Consider the following 21,764-nt stretch of genomic DNA (forward strand, 5'->3'; position numbering starts at 1 on the left):
AAGAGTTGACTCATTGGAAAAGACTCTGATGCTGGGAGGGATTGGGGGCAGGAGAAGGGCGACAGAGGATGAGATGGCTGGATGGCATCACTGACTCGATGGACGTTGAGTCTGAGTGAACTCCGGGAGTTGGTGATGGACAGGGAGGCCTGGCGTGCTGCGATTCATGGGGTTGCAGAGTCGGACACGACTGAGCGACTGGACTGGACTGAAGACTACACCAGGTCTTTGTCACTCACGCAGGCGCTCTCTGCTTGCAGGGAGTGGGAGCTCCCGTTCCCAGGCTCTAGGGTGCTGGCTGAGTAGCTGTGGTGCACGCGCTTAGCTGCTCCAAGACATGTGGGGTTTTCCAAGACCAGGGATCGAACCCGTGTCCCCCGCACTGACAGGTGGATCCTTATCCACTGCACCAACAGGGAAGACCTTCCTTAATGTTTATATTCTATTTGCATGGGTTTGTATTAAACATATATGACAACTTACCCGAGAAAAATTACAAAGACTAGCTCAGCCAACAACCTTCAAAGTCTTTAGTAGTCACTGTGACCCTGCAGCTTGTGGTCACCATTTCTAGTCAGAAACCTTCCAAACTTCCACATACACAACTGTCCTGTCTGCTCGGGCGTCCAGAGCCGCACACTGCAGCCTTGGGGCCGAGACAGAGCTCTGTCCTTTTGGTCCTGGAGCTGAGCTCGAAGATGACCATGTCAGCAGAGCTGGCTTCCCGGAGGCCTCTCTCCTTGCCCTGCAGACGGCCTCCTTCCCGCGTGTCCTCACGTGGCCCTCCCCCTGCAGGTGTCCCTTGGGTCCTGAGTGGACTAGGACCACCCAAACAGCCTCATTTTAATGCAACCACCTCAGGAAAGGCTCAACATCCACAGCCAGCCACAGCCTGTGCTGGGGGCGTATCTCAGCCCCTTGAACCCCCCACGCTCGCATGCAGTGCGGCGTCCTCCAGCTGGGCCCTGGCGACTGGATGGGCTCGTCCAAGGAGTGCTCTGCGCCCCAACTGAGCCACCATGCTCACCCACTCCGTCTTGTCTTGCCCCAGTAGGGGTAGTTCTCCTGCATGTCCTGTCTGCCAGCCCCACCATCCTTCCCAGATGCCAGCCAACGGCCTCGGCCTGGGCGCTCAGCACCCCTGCCCTCCAGGAGACATGCAGAAGGGGGGGGCTGTTTTCTACTTGAAGCCCCTCCAAACTCAGGACAGGCTGGGCCGTGGCAAGAGCTCAACGCCCCAGGCCTAAGACCCTGCCTGTGGATCGAGTTGCCTACTCCAACAAATTAAGACCACCCCTGCCCCCCACCCCGCCAAAATAATGCAGCCAATTCTCAGGCCTTGAGGAGTGAAAATACTGCTAAAGAGCGACACATCCCTGACCATAAGACCCTGATTTCCAAGATGCTGAAACCTAAATGAGCATCTTGAAGCTGCTGAACTGCAGGGGTGCCTGGACTGACTTCCCCCGGGTTCCTCAGACCCCATGACCCTAATCTGGGAGATGCTGGCAAGGCCTGCCCGGTGCTGGGATGTGACAGGACACATCTAAACCCCGGAGGGGACACAGGCGCAACTGAGGCCCTTGTTACAGACACAAGAACGTAAAATCTCCCCCAAACAGGAAACTCACATGGCAGCTGGAGACGGACAAGCAGGAAATGCACACACATGAACACAAAGAGCAATCAAGAGCCACCTGGAAGGCTCCTCCCACAGGCCAGAGCAGCTGCAGGCTGGCTGCGACGGGCTGAAGTCCACCAGGAAGGCTCAAGTACATGAGTTCATGAGCTGTACATATCTTTACATGTTATAAAAACACATAAAGAAAAACCCCTAATTGGTCACCTTCTCAGGATGACAGGGAGCCAATCTTAGCACTTACCCTGCCTTTCATATGTGACCTCTACCCCCTGGCACCAAAACTGATGAGGGGAAGGAGCTTCTGAAACCATTCCAGCTAATAAACAAGTAGGATGGGAGGGTATCAGCCTTCTGCCACCAGCGTGACTTAACAGACCCAGGCCCTGAGCGCCGGCAGCTGCCCGCGCAGGAAGGACGAAGCCGTGGCTGCCTTTTGATGAGCGCCCAGGACACTCACGCCCACGGGAGGAGCCCACGGCAACCGAGCCTCCAGACCCCACTGCCAACCTGCAGGCAATGGAGACGGGAGAACACGCTGGATGGACCAAGATGGCGAGTAACAGATCTCAAAGTGGGAAGCGGCAGGGCAGATTGCTCAGGCTCTTCCACAGATAAACTGTAGGGAGACCAATGGATTGAGGCAGAACCTGTGAATTAAAGAGACTTAAGAAATGTCAGGTTAGGGTGGGGGAGGTTCAAGAGGGAGGGGACACACATATACTGACGCGGATTCCTGTTGTTATGAGGAGAAACCAACAGTGTGGTAAAGCAATCAGCCTCCAATTAAAAGGAAATTAAAGAAAAGAGAAACGTCAAGGGAAGAAATCAGCAGACTAAACTGCCACGGAGAAAAGCAGGCAGTCACTTCTGTAGCAGTGGGGTTAGTCTTGGGGGCGCGGAGGCTGTGCGCGGAGGCGCCGGGCTGGGGCTGGTCACAAGGGCGTTCACTTGCAGCCATCGTCATAACGTAACGGTATTTGTAGTGACAGTAATCCAGTAAGCAGTCCATTTATATCATTTTCTGCATGCTTTTATGACAACATTTGTAGAAGAAAAAAATAATGTTAAAGTTTTTAATTTTCAAGGTGCTTTTAACAAAAATAACCAAAGACACTTTTAGAGCATTAACAACCGCAGTCTTCAGACGCTGTGACTGCTGCTATCTGGTGGGCACGCAGCCGGGACTGCTGGGAGCAGGCGGCCCCCCTCATGCCCACCGGGCACGGCCATGTCCCCCCAGCTGGGCATGGGTCCTGGGGGGCGGGGGGGCACACCTTCCTCCAACCCCGCGGAGGCACCGGTCCGCCTGAGTCCTGACTCCATCCTGCTGACTGGAAGGCAAATGAACGCTTTCAGAAAATGTCTAGATTTCTTGCCTGCACTTTTAAACCCGTGTTTACCTCATCCTTGTGAAATCAAGGCCCTGACATTTTTGTCCAAACTGCAATACAGCTAATGAGAACAGTATCAAGCCCAATAAAGCATAATGCTAAGATCTCACACAATTCTCAAATCTGAACAATGTTCAATTTATGAACCATCCAACCAGCTTTACTGCACACACCACAGACCAGCACCCGCCTTCTGGGTTTAGTCTGAAAGCCGGGTCTGCCCACTGACGGTGGGGCCCAGCCTAGAGCTTTATTCTTCACCCCAGTAAGTAAAGGGGATGCGGGCCATGGCTTAGGGTTTCCAGGAGCTACAGCACCTGCTCAGTCTGCGGGCTGCTTCGCGCCTTCTCTCGCTAGTCTGTCCGCCTCTTCGTTGCCTCTAAACCCCGAATGGCCAGGAACGTGCATCTGTTAAATAAAGTTTCCTTTTATTCTTACCAGTTTTTTACACGAGCAGCACATCACTACACGCTCACTGCAGTACGAGCCAACCCCTCAGAGGGCGACCGCAGTGGCCCCCACAGCCCCCCTCAGCGCAGCCCAAGGCGTGGGCCCCCCGCACTCAAGCACCAGACACGCCGGCAGGAACCAGTTTCTCCACAGACTGGGCTTCAGCGCTCTGTTGGTCTTTTCCCACTTAATGGTGAGCTTCCAGGCAGAGTAGAGGTATGGATGGATATGTACGTCTCACACACACACACACACACACCCTACTCCCCTCAGTGCTGCTACACAGAAGGGGTGCACCCGTGTAACTGAACTGTCTGCACTTAGGCTGCTGAAAGGCAAGTTTACTTTATTTTTTAATTTTAGTTTTTGGCTGCATTGCAAGGCTTGCGGGACTTAGTTCCCTGACCAGGGATCAAACTCGTGCCCTCAGCAGTGAAAGCGTGGAGTCCTAACCCATGGGCCAGCAGGGAAGTCCCTGAAAAGCAAGTTTAAATGACAAACAGGTTGCCAAACAGTCAAGAGGGTCCTGGGCTGGGAGAGCACGGTAGGGTTAAGAAAGCGACTGGACTTTTAACTTTCTGTTGTTCAGAAAGATAATTTTCTGGGGGGAGAATGGATATACACTCTCCTTTGGATATGGATATACATACACCCAGTGTATATTCAGGGCTGAGCCTGCTGTCCTCTGGAAACTATCACACCATCGTTACCTGGCTATAGACCGACATAAAACAAAAGGCGAAAAAAAAAAAGGTAATTTTAGTAAAAGTGACCTCGTGTAAGAAAAAAAAATCACATTACTAAAGCTTCATCACGCAACTCCATTCTTAACGAGACACAGTACACATTAGTTTACCCAACGTTATGCAGACTTCCCAAGAGACCTGGAGCTGCAGCTCACAGGCGGCTCTCAGGGGCGGGGGGCGCCTGCGGGAGCAGCACTCCTCATGGGGCGCTCTCACACACGCTGCCGCAGCGACGCAAGTCATCACCCAAACCACTGCTGCGCTAGCTCACTGATGCCCCTGGTCCTCGCGGCCCGGCACTCACCCACTGAATGTCCATGCCCCGCGCCAGCCGCTCCAGCTCCGCGAAGTCCTCCTTGTTGGTCACCTCCTTCCCGGTGCTGGTCCTCCAGCCATTCTGCTTCCAGCCCTTCACCCAGGTGGTGATGCCTGGGTGACACACACTCAGAGGTCCCTCCCGCACGCGCCCATCTTCCCTCCTCCCTGGACGGCCCTCTGACCGCTGCTCCACTGGCACCCAAGTCACTATCTGGACCCTCCTTCCCCCCGGGCCGGGCGCTGGCTCCTCCGTCCCTCCACTCAACCTACAACCCGCGGCTCCGGGGCTCAGGCCCCACGTCCTCCCCCTCCTCCACAACCCCCAAGCCCCCAGCAGGCCGTGGGCCCACAGGCAGAACCTCCCAGAGGAAGCGCACATGCCCATCACGGCTGAGCCTCTGGGGTAACCCCGGACCAGTGCGGGCTTCCTTCAGCCCCAACACACCAGCGCCATCCCCTTACAGTCTGGGTCCCGCCCTGACACCACACCTCCTCCAGGAAAGGAAACACGGACTTCCCTGCATAATCATTCCAAAAACCCTAGGAGAAGTCAAACGTGGCTGCTTACCATTGATGGTAAACATGCTGTCTGTGTAGAGAACCAGCTTAGTGATATCCTGAGCCTTAGCTTGCTCTATGGCTTTGCAGGCTGCCTTGAAGAAACACACCAGTTTCATGCTGAAAAGACCATTCAACTTTCGACACTGTTGTTCAAAATTACTGAAAAATTTAAATTCCTTTTCCTGTGCTAACTGTAAGGATAATATCGTCTATCTGAAATAAGGCTACACATACAATTCTGTTCAGACATCTACTCAAAACAAGTTTTATCATTTTTCTAGAAAACTCCTATTCATCAGGACTGTTATAGCCCCAAACTTCTGGACTCTTGAGTATTTTACATACAAGGAGCGTAGAAAGTCCACTGATACGTTCGAGTCAACAGTAAAGAACGATGAATTGACATATTTAGCAGAAAAATACATCCAGTAACTTACATGAATCTCCGCCCTTTGGTTTGTTTGTCGCCCAGGAAGTCTAATTCCTACATTTCTGGTATCAAAACAGTACAAAGGAAAATAAAATTATAACACTAATTCTCAAAGTGATTCCTTAAGTCACTTAATGGCTAATATACTTCTCTACATTTTTTATTTGAAATGAATGAAAGCATCATTCAAGAACACAGCCTTTAAAAATCAAACCAAGAAACCCAACATTTTATTGAAAAGCGCCACGGTATGGTCTTATAGGAGAACCCTGGACCAGGAGGCAAAACCCGAGATTAATTTCTGGACCTGAAACACACTAGTGTGTGATCCTGGCCAGGTACTAAGCCTCTGGATGCTCACACCACCTGAGCTCGCCACCCCGTGGAGGGTTCAAGGCTAAGTGAGGCATCAAGCGGAGGCGGGCGGACGTACAGGCCAGGAGGCGCGGCAGCAGCACCCCGCTCCCTCCCGGGGCCGCTCGGGAACCTGGACACCGCTGAGCGCTGAGCGGCTACTCCGCAGGGCTGCAGTCCCTCCTTCACGTGGATTCTGGGCTGTCAGTTCCTCCTCAAGTTCTTCCGCACTTGGGGCAGGCGCGTGTGAACAATCTCACCCCCTCACCCTGACTCTGTGCCTTTTGAAAACCACGGGTCGCCTCTAAGCTCACTCATCTTCAGGAGTGGCAGGGGCACAGGGTCCCCATCTGGGGACTCGCCACTGATGCATCCTTGCAAAAACCACTGCCCAGGGGCTCGGGACCCTCCCGCCAGCCCTGCCAACGCTTCCAAACAATCAAACGGTAGCAGATGCTGCCTCATCCATTCCCAAGTTTTGAAGCGTGACTCGGTTAAATGTGAAGCTTAATAAAAGCCACCTCTTCTGGCTTACTTACAAGGGATGGCCTGGCCCCCAGTACACGCCGATTCCTGCGCGAGCCCTCTTGCGCCCGTTACTGGAGCAGCAGCCATCAGTGTAGACGACCACAGAGTCCCCTGTGAGTGGGAAACTGAGTGAGTATCCAAGGACCAGTGTTATGAAAAACTCGAATTCATCTAAAAAATTTACTGCAGTTGAGATAGCATTCTACTCCAAGAGGGCATTTGTGCTTTGGAAGTTTTCTGCGCAGGAGACCACTACTAATGCCTCATGGGGGCACTTGACTCTTCCTGCTTGGAATCCGCTCATATTTCAGTCCTGCCTGCTGGGCAAGTTCAAGTGAAAGGGATCACTCTGTAAACCTAGAACCTGCTGCTGTTTACAATGCTTGCTTTAGAGGCCAACCAGCAATGCCACGGCCCCCTCCCCACAGGGGTGGGGGTCGGGGGTACGTTTATCCCCAAAAGCAGCCCTTGCAGACAACAGCGCCTTGATGGTGATGAAGACCTCCCTGCCCGAAGGGATGTCCTCTGACAAACGCGCACCTAATTTTTGTCTTCGGCCTTCTGCTACTAGTGAACTGTGGTCCTGTTTGCTTCTTTCCACCAAAACAGAGTTTGATTGACACACCAGTACTGTATAAAGAACAAGGCAGAGGAGGAGTGGCTCTCACGCTGCTGATGGCCAGCAGAGCACTCAGCCGGGCGGAGGGGGCACTGGGCTGCCAGGTGCCGGGGAGCAGGGGTGTGGGGCAGACAGAGGCGGTGCCTGTGAGGCGTGTCACAGGAGGGCAGACTAAGCAGGTGAAGGCAAGCGGGGCAGAGGCGAGGTGTGAGCGGGCGGGACTAGGAGCCTCCAAGACCACGGTCTGCTGAAGGAGATGCTCGGCATAACTGCCTCTCGGGTCCTCAGCTCTCTGCTGGCTGTGAGGACCCACCAGGCACTGAGGCGGGGACCCTCGCGCTTCCTCTTCCAGTCACCCCGCAAATATCTGCTTCACTTGATTTAGATCATTTGATTTTGCTTTTCACATAACTTCAAACACAGTTTCCATGCAGTTTGACCAAACATTTTTTACTGGTTCCCTTGAATTTATAATTCCCTTGAATTATAAAATGGCTTCTTCTTTGGGAAAACTTGGAACCCACAAATGCACTGATTTATATAAAAATTGCTACTTATTCCTATTTTTCATTCATACGTGTAAAGGACAAAAAGGAGACTCATGTACCGTAAGTCACTGAATACGGACACTCGATTCCTAGAGCTAAAGGCACGGGAGGAATTCACAACCATCTTGCTTCCCAGGAGAAGACAGGATCATGTCTGTTTTGCAAAGATGGTATGTAAATGATTAAGATGCTGGTGCCAGTCAACATATAAAGGAGCTTTGTCCAGGGCCTTTCTTACCTGAAGAACTGAAGTCTTTGCATTTTCTTAGGGACCAGAAATACTGTGTCCATAGAGAACAACGGTGTTTACAAAGATCACAGAGTTTTTCATGTATAGCTTATAAAATAGTTTTCAAGTGAATGTCCAAAATTCTAATAATTCTGCACCATTTGATCGGTTATAAAACAGTGACCTTAGAGATTTTTAAATGACTTTTTCAGGTAAGAAGGTTACACGTCAGCTCAAACTTCCCTTAAGCGGAAGAGGTTTTTACACATAAATAATTACAGTACTAACATTTTTAAAATTCAAGACAGACATACCCATGTAAGAAAAGGTGTCTTTGCTAACTGGAGGCAGTGGCTCTGCGCTCTGCCGCACGTGCTTCGCACACGCCTCTGCATCTTCATCCTCATCCAAGGGCTCACGGAGTCGCTTGCTCGCTTTCACTTGTGGTTCTTCTACGTGTTTAGTTTTTTGCCCTGAAAGACAGTCTACTCAAAAGCTAGAAACAACACAACATGAGAGGAGGGAAAGACTGATGTCCTGGAAAGTGACTCTAAATTTTCCTTAAGAAGCTCCACAAGGGCAGGGTAAAGACCACAGCAAAGCTGCTGCTAAAGACAACCGCTGGTTGCCATGGAAATGGCAGAGATACCATGGGTGCTGAACCCTCCAGGGCTCAGAGTTAGAAACTCTGAGAGGCTCTTTCCCAAAAGAAAACAAGGACCCAGTTTTTGTACATAAGCTGAGAACAGACGATGGGACATATTAAGAAAGGGAAGTGGAAGCCAAAAGGGTCCGTGCAGGGACGGCACTGGTGGGCACCACACGGGGGGCGGCACTGCCCAGGGGGACAGCACTGGCTGAGTGCTCCTTCCAGAGTGGACCCGAGGGTGACCCTCAAGGGATACTCATACCACTCAGGCTGTAGCTCGCTTCACTCTTTCATATAATTACGGCAGCTGACGCAGAAGAACTAGACCATGATTCAAACAACTGGTTTCTATCTGAGCTCTACCTTTCATCAGCTGTGAACTCTGTCAGATGACCTCACCCACCACAGCTGCTGTACAAGGAAGCACTCGGTGACCTGAAGCCGCTTTCCCTGCACCTCCCTTTCATGGAGCAGAAACAGGAACACAGAGATCTCGAAAACCACCACCTTAACCCAACGCTAGAGGGCACTCCCTCCCCTAAACCCTAAACCAGTGCATTCGCTGAGCACCGACCAGACAGGCATCGGCTGAAGCCCCCTGCCTGGCGCAGCCTCTCACCCCACACCTCTCAAAGGGCGGCAAAGCCAGCCTGGCAGCGCCGGAGGGAAGTGTATGTCCGCTCTGACGTACTCGATCCGCCTCATGTTTACCTTCAAAGTCCTCCTCTAGGGGATTCCCTGGTGGTCCAGGGATTGTGAATCTGCTTGCCGATACAAGGGTTACAGGTTCGATCTCTGGTCTAGGGAGATCCTACATGCCAAAGGGGCAACTAAGCCCCTGAGCCCACAACTAAAGCCTGCACGCCAGAGCCCATGCTCCACAGCCAAGAGTTATCCCCACTTACCAAAACTAGAGAGCGTGCCCACGCATCAGTGAAGAGCCAGCACAGCCAATCTTAAAAAAAACAAAGGACCCAACCACGGCCCACGCATCAGTGAAGAGCCAGCACAGCCAAAAATAATCTTAAAAAAAAAAGGAGCCAACCACGACAAGACTGATACTCCCAAACTAGCTTTCTATCCCAAGCCGATTTCCATCTGGGGAGAAAATGAAACTGTCAATCACACTCCCGTTGAAAGGCTGCTGGCAGATGGAGGAGGCAGCCACACGGGAGGCTGGGTCTCCTCCTCCTCGGAAACTCGCCTTTCAGGGCAGACTCCCAGCAGGGCCTGCCTCCCCCTGAACTCCGCTCGGCCCAGAATGGTCACGACAGCCCAGAGGAGCACTTGTTCAAAGTTTGAGCACCTTGGTGAGCTCCAGACTGCTAAAAAGAAGCTCATTTGAAATATTCTCCTCTCAGCCTTCATCCACTGCAGTAAAAAATGCCTTAGTAAAGTTCATGAAAACAAAAAAACTTCTTCAAGGTCGGTTACAGTTTAAACTTTTGTGCTCTAATGCAGTCACTCTCGGTGTCCCTTATGTTAGTCCGTAAACATCAATTAACTCTACTTTCTAACACGTGAACTGCAGGAAGTTCCAATGGCATGACTTCATCCAGGGTAAAAAGAAAATGCCAGAGATGCATGTTGGGAAAAGAACTACATTCATCATTTTACAACTAGAGCCCATAAAATCCACTAACAAGAATGAGTATATTTAAAGGTGGAATTAAGCATAGTGAGGACCCTGAACAGAATAGGAGATCTGAGTCCTGGCTTGTCTCTAATACTATTACCAACAGGAGTCCCTAAGTTAAAACGCTTTCAGCCTGTTTCCTAATCTGTAAAATGGAAACAACCATAATCTCTCCTCTCTGTGTTTAGAGGGTAGCTACATAGATCATAGCAGAGGACAGAGGAGCCTGGTGTGCTGCAGTCCATGGAGTCACAGAGTGACACGACTTGGCAACTGAACCACCACCACAGCATATAAATCAAGAGACTCCTGGGCTATGACAGGCTTTGAATAGGCTACAATGTCACAATGCTGTGAACTGTGAGTACCTTCTGAATCACTGGGGCTTTCAGACCTTCTGACAAAGGCCCAGGCTTCCTCCTCTGTGGCGAACTTCTTAAATCTGGCTGCAGGAAAGCGGTCCACCTGTGCTCTGCATTCATCCCTGAAACACAAGGCAGGGTCACTCCTTCGGGCTGTGACTCACCCACTTTCTAACAGACTACTTTCTCAGGCTGGGAACGGTGTGAAAAGGTGGGCCTGTCAGCTCCGTGGAGGCGAAGGATCAAGCCTCCGTGTTTGTAGTTTCCTCTGCACGTCCAACCGTTCGCCCCGTGTCATGTTATGTGCCGGCCAGAGAGCACGCTTGCACCATAAGGCCTTCCTCAAAGCACAGGAGAACTTTGGAGATGTAATCACTTCATTACAACATAAAGATCAGCTTCTGAGGCCTCTTCCTCACAGCACAGCTGCAGGGGGCAACACAGGGCACTCACAACACATACACAAATAACAGACCTCGATAACGCAGGGGGAAGAGCCCTGGCCCTGGAATCGTAACACCCGGGTTGAAGACCTCCATCTGTCACTTACTCGCCCCGTGAATTTCTGTAACACAGTAACTACACCCAAAAATGAGAATCCCATCTAACTCACAGGATTGTTACGGGGATATGAACACTAGTTGACAAGAATTTCTCTTTTTAAAAGCAGAACATGAGACCAGGCGTTGAGCTCCATTATGTGTCACCGTTTGGAAACTCTTTCCGTGCAACAGAAGGGAAGAAGTGAAGTGATGTCACTCAGTCGTGTCCGACTCTTTGTGACCCCATGGACTGTAGCCTACCAGGCTCCTCCGTCCATAGTATTTTCCAGGCAACAATACTGGAGTGGGTTGCCATTTCCTTCTCCAGGAGATCTTTCCAACCCAGGGACTGAACCCGGGTCTCCCCCATTGTAGGTAAACGCTTTACCGTCTGAGCCACCAGGAAGGATTAAATAGAAGCAAGCCTCTGGCCAACCGTGACTGTAAGCGGCGTTTCTGATATTCCCAGCAAACACGAAGCGGACCCGAGGCCTACCACGTCAGGACCCCCGCGCGCCTACCCCAAGGTGGCCAAGAGGGCCGCGGGCTCCGGTCCCCAAGCGAAGCCGCCCACACCGCCCTGGGTCGGCGCGACTTGCTCACCAGGTCAGGAAGACCCCGGCCTTGCGGCCCCTCCTCACGGCATAGAACATGGCAAGACTGCGGCATCCCACAAAGGCCAAAGCCACTCTGTGCACCACGCCCAGAAGCCGGGTCATCGCTCACTCCTTGCCACCGCCGAGCCCCTCAGCTCCCGGCCAAGCGCCGCCATCACAGAGCCCGAACTTCCGGCGGCGGCGCAGGGAGATGACGCAACCCGGCGCCGAGGGTGGGGCCCAGAGCCAAGTGCTCGCCTGACTCGTCAGTTTCCCGGATGTCCGTGAGGACGCGGGGCCTGGGCGGAAGTCTCGGAGTCCGGGCCCAGGGGGCAGAGGCGGGGACAGGGACTTCCGGGGCGGGGCCCCGCGGAGACGGTCCGGGGGGTGGGGCCTGCGCGGGGGCTGTGCCTTCCGGCTCTCGCCCGCCTGCGCTCCTGGGAACCGTTCCCGGGGTCTGCGGCTGTGGTAGGCGCTGGAGGCTCTGCACGCTGGGCGTCGGGTCCCCAACCCCCGGCCCCAGGTCAGCCCCCCGTGTTCCTGGGCTTTCCCGGGGTGCGGGATACACTCAGGGTCAGCCAGGCACGCGGATGGGCTGGTTTACTCGCCCACTGTTGTCCTGGCCGGAAAGACATTGGCGTCCACAAGTGAAAAGAGGGGTGGGTGCGGCAGAGGGAGGGAGGGGAAAGGGGTGAGCCCGCACCCCGCCGCCGCCTCCACGGTCCCCTCAAGTTGGCGGGGGCACGTTTTCCCCACCTCCACCCAGGCTCTGCAACCAGAGGGATGTCCAGAACTTAACGCACTGCGACCCAAGGGGGTATTTATTGGAACGTTAATGTCTTAGAATATTGTCTTAGACTATAATCTACCCAATATTTCACATTTCGTTCTGTAAGCAAATGGACTTCTGTAAAAGTCCTCTCCATTGACAAGCCTTCCTTTTCAAATAATTTTAAACTACCTAATTTTCAAACCAGTCCATCCTAAAGAAAATCAATCCTGAATATTCATGGAAAGGACTGATGCTGAAGCTTCAGTACTTTGGCCACCTGATGCGAAGAGCCGGCTCACTGGAAAAGGCCCTGATGCTGGGAAAGATTGAGGGCAGAAGAAGGGGACGACATAGGATGAGATGGTTGGATGGCATCACTGATTCAATGGACAAGTTTGAGCAAACTCAAGGTGATGGTGAAGGACAGGGAAGCCTGATGTGCTGCAGTTCATGGGGTCAGAAAGAGTCAGACAGGACTTAGTGACTGAACAACAAAAACAATTTTCTTGAAGTCTTCAGTTCAACAGATGTTACTGAACACCTATGCTGTGTGACCCAAGCCCCAGGGATACAAAATTGACAGAGATAGGCATGTGAACAGACAGAAGACATCTGAAGAGAAAAGTGTATGCCAGGCAGGGGGAGTGAGCCAGTGCCTGGAGGGCCAGGGAACGCAGTAGTGCATGAGTAAGGTTTGAAGGATAAAAGAAGCGTTCCCTGGTGGCTCAGCTGGTAAAGCATCTGCCTGAAATGCGGGAAACCGGGTTCAATTCCTGGGCTGGGAAGATCCCCTGGAGAAGGAAATGGCAATCCACTCCAGCACTCTTGCCTGGAAAATCCCATAGACGGAGGAGCCTGATAGGCTACAGTCCATGGGGTTGCAAAGAGTCGGACACGACTGAGCGACTTCACTTTTCTTTCACTCGGGTGAATTAGGCAGAGAAGGAAGTCTGAAACTCCAGGAAAAAGGAACCGCAACCGTGTGATCAGTGTGTTCTTGCCTGTGAACTCAATAAATATCCATTTGAAAAATTTCAACTTTACTAATTTAAATTGGCTCTTGTCCATTGCTCATTCCTATTGTTATTGCACTTCAAGGTAGCTTCTTTCAAAAAAGTTGCCCTTAAAAATCGAGTAATGATTGATGGCCACATCTCTTCTGTGGATATATGATCAGAGTTAGGGATGGCCCAGTGACCACTCTAAGAACGACCACAGCCCCTCTTCTTGAGATCATTCATTCTCCATTTGCCCAGGGCCTCTGGAGCTCCTGCAGCCTCCTGGTAGGCACAGACCAGGGCCTTGGAAATGTTACTCTTGACCTACTTTCTTTAGACGCATCACTCGCTCACCTCCCAGTGGCACAGGTTAAGTTGTGGACACAGATGGCACCTGGAAGAGCTGACTTCTGATTGAGAAGCTGACGTGGAAATAAGTCAGGGTAGTGAGTCAAACTCCAGTACTCTTGCCTGGAAAATCCCATGGGCAGAGGAGCCTGGTGGGCTGCAGTCCATGGGGTCGCTAAGAGTTGGACACGACTGAGCGACTTCACTTTCCCTTTTCCCTTTCATGCATTGGAGAAGGAAATGGCAACCCATTCCAGTGTTCTTGCCTGGAGAATCCCAGGGACGCGGGAGCCTAGTGGGCTTCTGTCTATGGGGGTCGCACAGAGTCGGACATGACTGAAGCGACTTAGCAGCAGCAGCAGCAGCAGTGAGTCAAAAGCAAATATCTTCAAAGCTTGGAAAGAACTGGGATTGTCAGACAGATATGAAATGATAATAGTTGTGCAGGATATAGACACAGCTGTAGGCTGCAGTGTTGCCTTGAAGAAGAAAGAGGCTGGGCCCCTGAAAAGGTGCTGTCTGACTGTAGCCCACCTCCCACTAGCTTGATCCTTGCGTCTGACCTACTTGATTAAGACTTGCTTTTGCATGTAAGTTAGCTGGCTGTGGTCCTTCATCACAGAGTACTCATCACCCCTGCAAAGTTGTTGTTTGAATTATCTGACTACGTTCAGAAAAGCATCTGAGTGGCTTTCTGCAATTATAAACCTGTTTCTTCTGGCATTTTTGTTGACGGATAACTGTAAATATTTTTTATCTTAATCTCTGGCTCCAAGTGTGTGACTTTACTTACTCTGGGCAAAAACTGGCTCATTCTCAATAAGGTACAGAGCCCTGGACCAGAGTCGGAAGATACTGTCAGGGGATATTTGCCCCGGGGTGGGGGGTGGGGCTGAGTGGCAGAAGTAATGAAGTGTTCCTGTGACTCAATCCCCCAGTTCTGCTGCTCTCCTGCCCCTGAGCTGTGAAGTTCACAATGTTGACTGAACATTCCAGCCTCACAACTGCCAGCTGTATAAATTCAGGGAGTTGCTTAAAGTCTCTGTTATACGCTTTGGAAAGTGGAGATACTGCTGCTGTGTCCAGGGGCTGTGAATATCCACTGACTCCGTGTGCATAGTGTGGTCGATACACAGCATGTCTGCAAAGGCACCAGTTCTTTTCATCTCGTGCATGTTTCATGAAGATGCCTGGGAAGAATGATGTTGCGTTTGATGAGATATATTGAAGATGCGCAAATAATTAGTTTGTGATAAAAGTCAAATGTATTAATATTTCTATAATTTAGAGATTAATATCTCAGCAATCACCTACTGCCTACTGACAGTTCACCAGTATTTCTACAGGCCACCTATAGTAATATAGGAAAAGTGACCTTGAGACTCTCCAGCAGAAGCCAGTGACCTCGCTTCAATTAAATGCATAAGATTTTCACATTCATTACAGGCTTCCACATTTATTTCATTCACGTGCTCCTTACACTGGCTGATAGATAATACAATAAAAATCCTGCCAGCTATAAGTGGAGGGGAGAGAAAACCTTCTGTTAAATTCAGTCCATTAATTCTTGATCAGACAGGCAGGTCCATAAATTCATTTTACACTCAAGGACTCATCAGTAACTCTCCTGTCACTTTATTATGAACATCAGGAGTTGTGATCTGGAGGGAAGAGAATTGTTTTAACGTGTAAGCTCTCTCACCCCCTTGACCTCTAGGCTTTCTGCCTCACAGAGCTGAGATAAGGCATTCCCAGCACAGGATCCTTTTTCTCGGGGACTTTTATACAATAAACAAGTTAACTTTTTAAAGGAGAACCGATCTTGCTTGTTTAACTGTGCCCTCTGCCCTGGCAGTATTCTGTCCTGGGCCAGAACTACCCAGTGTAAAAAATTAATGAGCAGAAACCTTAAATAGACCTGGGAGACCAGAACGGGAGCTCTCCTGCCCTGCGACAATGGCAGAGCCCAAGATGAAGAGGACTTCTCTTCTTTGCGGCAGAGACGTGGTCAGTGCACAGCCACAGACTGTCTTCCACAGCCCCCACCTCCCTCTTCTCCACAGAAGCACTCTCTTTCCCTCGCTGTGCTGGAACTCCACATGGCTCACCACGGTGGCAGATCCTGAACTGTACTTCCCTGCTGACCCTGAATAAGCCCATCTTCGCTGGAGAAATACCTGGCAGTCTATTTGTTTAAGGCCATCACTTTTCTTGTCCCTACAGGGGCCAGAGAAGGCTCCAGAGCACTTCTGGTGTTGTAGCCATGCGTTCCGGGAAACATTCAGAAGGACAATGCAGATAGTGGAGTGCAGTTTATTACATCGGCGGGCCCAAGGCAGAGTCTCCTCTTAGCCAAGGACCCTGACCAGTTTTTGTGAAAACCTTATATACCCTAAGTGTACGTGCCCAAACCTACCTCCCCTAATTCCCTGAAACTAGTCTGAATAAGGGAAAAGAAAGATACAATCAAAGTTAACCCATGATTCATATGCCTTAAGCCTAGGTAGTTAACAGTGAACATACCCCTGTGATCATACCCCAATAAGCATAATAGAATTTATGATTCTATTCGGTTACAGAGATAATTAGGTATTCTTTTAGGCTACAGAGAGTCTAGGTATGACCCCTGGGGCTCTTCCTTCCAGGGGCCTGGTTTTCCAGTTGGTATGTCGTTACTGTAGATACTGGGCATATAGCTCTAAGTCCACAGTCCGGCGCAAGATGGAGTCCTGCTTTCAAGATAGAGACTGTTCTGTCTGTTTCCTCCTTCACTGGGTGAGCAAGGAGGGGTGGTACCCACGTTGCTCCTTTGGGCTCACTGCTTTTCCTGCTGACCCTGCAGTTTGAGGGTACATCTTTCTCGTGGATCCAAGCTCACGCCCTCTTGTATGTGAGATCCTCCAGGCTTTATTTGGGATCTATGTAAAGGCTTCTTCTTTCCAGTTCAGGCCTTGCTCTGTGAGTTTGCCTTTGGCACTTCAGTCTCATCTTGAGATCAGACCGTTTCAACCAAAGCTGGCTGAAAATGCCACTGGCCTGGTTCCTGGGAAGGGGTGTTTCAGATAATGGGGGCTTCCTAGATGGCTCAGTGGGTAAAGAATCTGCCTGCAATGCAGGAGACACAGGAGCCATGGGTTTGACCCCTGAGTTGGGAAGATCTCCCAGAGGAGGAAATGGCAACCCACTCCAGTATACTTGACTGGGAAATCCCATGGACAGAGGAGCCTGCTGGGCTACAGTCCAAAGGGTCCCAAAGACTTAGCACAGCACGTAGCACAGCTTCAGATAAAGTAGCACTGAGTTTTTCAGCCTTTGGCCTTTTCCTTCTGGGGAGAGACATTATTGTATTGCCAATTGGGAAAGATTGAAAGCAAAAGGAGAAGAGGGTGATAGAGGGTGAGATGGTCGGATGGCATCAGCAACTTAGCAGACATGAGTTTGAGCCGACTGTGGGAGATCGTGAAGGACAGGGAAGCCTGGTGTGCTGCAGTTCACGGGTTTGCAAAGAGTTGGAGGGCAAGACTTAACAACTGAACAACAGCAACTGTGTATGGGAAGATGCAAGAGTCTGGGCTCGCTGAACCCCTTCCTTTCATAGGCACCTCAGTGTTTTCACATCCTGATTTCCTCAGGGCTCACTCTAAGGAGCAGCTGCAGTCTGATAGCTTCCCCTGGCTGATACTCTTTGGTTCCTCCCTGAGTTCCCTCAGGGCTGGCCGACTCTCCTTCAGAGTTGGCTGGACTGCTGATGACTGTGACATTCTTTGCCTGCCACAGGCAATATTCCGCTTCTCAGTATCTCCATTTCCTTAGTATTCCAGTCAGTGAAACAGGCCAGTACCTTACCCCTTTCACTTGAAAGAAAAACAACTCAGGGAGAGCATCGCCTCAGGATTTTACTGAGAGTCCTCATTCTTCACAAATCCCAAAGGCTGACCCAGAGGTTACAAACTTCCCGAGGTTCTACTCTGTTGCAACATGTAGATTTGCTTCTTTGCTCTCCTTTTTGAGCCTCCCCTCAGGAAGACAGCATCCACTCACTAAAGCTTTCAGCCATAAAGGGACCTAGGATTGCCAAAGAAAAATGGCAGTTTTTCCAAGCCCAGGTTCGACACTTAAGGCATCTGCTGTCAGAACAGATGAAAAACCTGTCCTCTCCAGCACTGAGTGACCTTCCTCTGACCTCTGGAAGGTAGATTTTCCTAAAGAAGGGGTGCTTTGTTGTACCCCCTCAAAAGACACTGCTCTCCCGATCACTGCCCAGATGTCCTTTAACCCTGCGATGCACAAGCTGTTTCCACGTAGTACTTTCCTCCTGCGGGAACTCGAAATAATGTACTGACTTGAAGGTTCTTGTGGAATCTTCTTAAAAATACATATTTTATTGTTCTGAACATTAAAAGGATAATAAGGGAATATTATGAACAATTCTACTGGCATAAATTCAACAATTTAAATGAAATGTACCAGTTCCTGTAGAAGCACAAACTGCCAAATTTCATCCAATATGAAAGAAATAATCTAAATATTCTTGTAACTATTAAAGAAATGGAATTCATCATAGTGAAAACCCCTGGAAAATGACATCTCCAGGCCCTGATAATTTCACAGCTGAATTCAACCAAATGTTTGAAGACTTAACACTGATTCTACACAATTGTTTTCAGAAAATACAAGATGAGGGAGCATGTCCCAACTTATTTTATGCTGATATTAACCTAGTCCAAAACCTGACCAAAACAATACAAAAAAAGGAAACTACAGACCAATGTCTCTTGTGAATAGACATTACAAATCCTCAACAAAATATTAATAAGTGGATGATGAGAAAGTAAGATGAGAGTAAGATGATGAGCCCATCTCACATGAGTGAGAAAGAATTATATTGCATTACCAAGCACGGTTTATTCCAGACATTCAAGGAAGGCGCAATATTTGAAAACCCATTAAGGTAGTCTACAATATTAACAGGCTAGGAAGAAAAACTCACATGATTATACTAACTGATGCATAAAATGCATTTGACATAATCCCATTTATGATAAAAACCCAGAAAACGGGGATAGGAGAGAACTTCCTCAATAAATCTACAAAATATCTACAAACACCTAATGCTAACATCATAGTCACTGATGTGATGAAAGAATGCTTTCCCCGAGGATGGGGAACAGGCAAGACAAGAATGTCCTCTCCCACCAGGCCTTCCAACAAAGTCCTGGAGACCAGAAAGAACTTTACTGGACGAACTTCTGGAGTGCTACTTTTGTGGAGTGGGAGACAGAAGCCAGGTTGAAAAAGTGGGAAAAGGAATGGAAATGGTTCATCAAGGAGGTTTGGAATGGTGACCCAGGTAAGATCACAGGTCAGCTCCATTTTCTCTCTTCAACAAGTTCCAAGCTGATTCCAGTGAGATAATCAGTTGGCCCCTCTCTCCCTAACACTGGAGAAGTATCAGTTCAGTTCAGTCGCTCAGTCATCTCTGACTCTTTGCAATCCCATGAGCTGCAGCACACTAGGCCTCCCTGTCCATCACCAACTTCCAGAGTCCACCCAAACCCATGTCCATTGAGTCAGTGATGCCATCCAACCATCTCATCCTCTGTCATCCCCTTTTCCTCCTGCCCTCAATCTTTCCCAGCATCAAGATCTTTTCCAATGAGTCAGGTCTTTGCATCAGGTGGCCAAAGTATTGGAGTTTCAGCTTCAACATCAGTCCTTCCAATGAACACCCAGGACTGATCTCCTTTAGAATGGACTGGTTGGATCTCCTTGCAATCCAAGGGACTCTCAAGAGTCTTTTCCAACACCACAGTTCAAAAGCATCAGTTCTTCTGCGCTCAGCTTTCTTTAGAGTCCAACTCTCACATCCATACATGACCACTGGAAAAACCATAGCCTTGACTAGACGGACCTTTGTTGGCAAAGTAATGTCTCTGCTTTTTAATATGCTGTCTAGGTTGGTCATAACTTTCCTACCAAAGAGTAAGCGTCTTTTAATTTTATGGCTGCAATCACATAGAGAAGTATATATAGCTTTAAATATCTGAGATGAACACAATCTTAGTAAAGGCTGTTGGAAATCTTAGACATCACCTAGTGTAACATTCTAAGCATTTTCCACAGCACCTGGCCCATGTGGATAATTGCTCTGGTAAATTTGACAGGTGAGGAAACTGAAGTTCAAGTAGATTATCTCCCCACAGCCAGATACTGTTTGCTAGGTTGGAAATGCCCTTCTCCCTAGTGACTCTTTGCCACCTCATGGACCGCAGAATGCCAGGCTTCCCTGTCCATCACAAACTGCCAAAGCTTGCTCAAACTCACGTCCATCGTGTTGGTAATGCCATCCAACCATCTCATCCTCTGTCTTCCCCTTCTCCTCACCACAGATTAATCTCATCTCTTCCACAGAATTCCCTGGTTTCTTAAAGCATGAGTCCTCCTGGCCCCCTTTACTCATTTTACTCGTATGTACTGTTGTAACTTGTCATTATGTATTCAGTCATACAAATTATGTTTTCTTCACTAAACTTCCCTGGTGGGCTTCCCTGGTGGCTCAGCACGTAAAGAATCCACCTGCAATGTGGGAGACCTGGGTTCGATCCCTGGGTTGAGAAGATTGCCTGGAGAAGGGAGAGGCTACCTACTCCAGTATTCTGGTCTGGAGAGTTCCATGGACTGTGTAGTCTATGGGATTGCAAAGAGTAGGACACGACTGAGCGACTCTCACTTTCACTCTCGAAATTGCCATCTCCCAAGGGCAAGGATCCAGTGGATTTTCCTTATAGTTAGCACAGAACACACACCTAGACAATTATTTGTGAATTGTATTTTTCACTCCTGTCTAGGGCAGGAAGTCCTTGACACACGTGTTTCAAGTGACAGGATAGTAAGCATTTTTCCAATAAAAAATTCTGCTGTGTCGAATTATTGACCCACTTTAAGGCCATTTGCCATCCCCAAATCTTTCACCACAGCTGCACTAAATTCAGCTGTCCAGCCTGAGCCCCAACTTTGCCCAAGTGTCCCTCATCCTCCTCCTGGAATTGCACCCTGTTTGGCCCCAGGTCTTTGCAGATGGTGACTGCAGCCATGAAATTAAATGACGCTTGCTCCTTGGAAGGAAAGTTATGACCAGTCTACACAGCATATTAAAAAGCAGAGACATTACTTTGCCAAAGTCTGTCTAGTCAAAGCTATGGTTTTTCCAGTAGTCATGTATGGATGTAAGAGTTGACTATAAAGAAAGCTGAGCACCAAAGAATTGATGCTTTTGAACTGTGGTGTTGGAGAAGACTCTGGAGAGGCCCTTGGACTGCAAGGAGATCCAACCAGTACACCCTAAAGGAAATCAATCCTGAATATTCACTGGAAGGACTGATGCTGAAGCTGAAGCTTCAATACTTTGGCCACCTGATGCAAAGAACTAACTCACTGGAAAAGACCCTGATGCTGGGGAAGATTGAAGGCAGGAGGAGAAGCGGACGACAGAGGATGAGATGGCTGGATGGCATCACGGACTCAATGGACATGAGTTTGAGTAAACTCTGGGAGCTGGTGATGGACAGGGAAGCCTGGCATGCTGTGGTCCATGGGGTCGCAAAGAGTCGGACACGACTTGAGCGACTGAACTGAGCTGAACTTTCCCTCTTGGGATGGTTCTTCAGCTCCAGGCCGCCTCCACCACAGGTGTCCCTAGACGTCTCAGAATCGTCGGCCGCACCAAGCAGTCGATACGAGAGCCCAGTGTGGCCTGGAAACCACATTTATTCGTAAAGCAGTTCGTTCCCAAAGCGCTTTCACAAGCATCTCATTTGGTCCTCCACAGCCCAAACGGAACCCAAGTCTCCGGTTCCTTTCCATTGTTTCAGCTGGGACGTTAAGCTTCCTCGTGTTAAGTGAGGCTTTTGGTCCTATCTTCAGGGGTAGCCCAAGCCATTTTCCTCAGGCGGACCTGGGACCCCCGACAGACTCTCGCCGGGCCCGCCCACCACCCGCCTGGAACCTCGGCTGCCCACACGGGAATTCCCGCCAGCAGCCGAGAC

The 21,764-nt window shown here is 49.9% G+C and overlaps 1 protein-coding gene across 2 annotated transcripts; it reads right to left on the minus strand.

The window, feature by feature from the left end:
• Positions 1-2,701: 2,701 nt before the first annotated feature.
• Positions 2,702-11,803, minus strand: RNASEH1 (ribonuclease H1). 2 transcript variants are annotated; one of them, XM_070374971.1, is made up of 9 exons: positions 11,609-11,803; positions 10,470-10,585; positions 8,131-8,301; positions 6,432-6,531; positions 5,546-5,600; positions 5,116-5,200; positions 4,534-4,658; positions 3,351-3,441; positions 2,702-2,973 (listed from the first exon to the last, which is right to left on the minus strand). In XM_070374971.1, exons 1-8 carry the CDS (start codon positions 11,722-11,724, stop codon positions 3,355-3,357), a joined length of 855 nt encoding a protein of 284 aa, XP_070231072.1. In that variant the 5' UTR covers positions 11,725-11,803; the 3' UTR covers positions 2,702-2,973; positions 3,351-3,354. The 2 variants fall into 2 exon arrangements, with proteins under 2 accessions (XP_070231072.1, XP_070231073.1); XM_070374972.1 differs by having other exon boundaries at positions 8,131-8,289; positions 11,609-11,801.
• Positions 11,804-21,764: the final 9,961 nt, after the last annotated feature.

Source organism: Bos mutus, chromosome 8, assembly GCF_027580195.1.
Source record: "Bos mutus isolate GX-2022 chromosome 8, NWIPB_WYAK_1.1, whole genome shotgun sequence".
Lineage (NCBI taxonomy): Eukaryota > Metazoa > Chordata > Mammalia > Artiodactyla > Bovidae > Bos > Bos mutus.

Coding starts and splice junctions, on each gene's coding strand:
- RNASEH1 (XM_070374971.1), bottom strand. CDS start 11,724: ATGACCCGGCTTCTGGGCGTGGTGCACAGAGTGGCTTTGGCCTTTGTG. Junction 5,601..6,431: donor TGGGGGCCAGGCCATCCCTT/GTAAGTAAGCCA, acceptor TTTTGATACCAG/AAATGTAGGAATTAGACTTC. Junction 5,201..5,545: donor ACCAAAGGGCGGAGATTCAT/GTAAGTTACTGG, acceptor TGTTTCTTCAAG/GCAGCCTGCAAAGCCATAGA.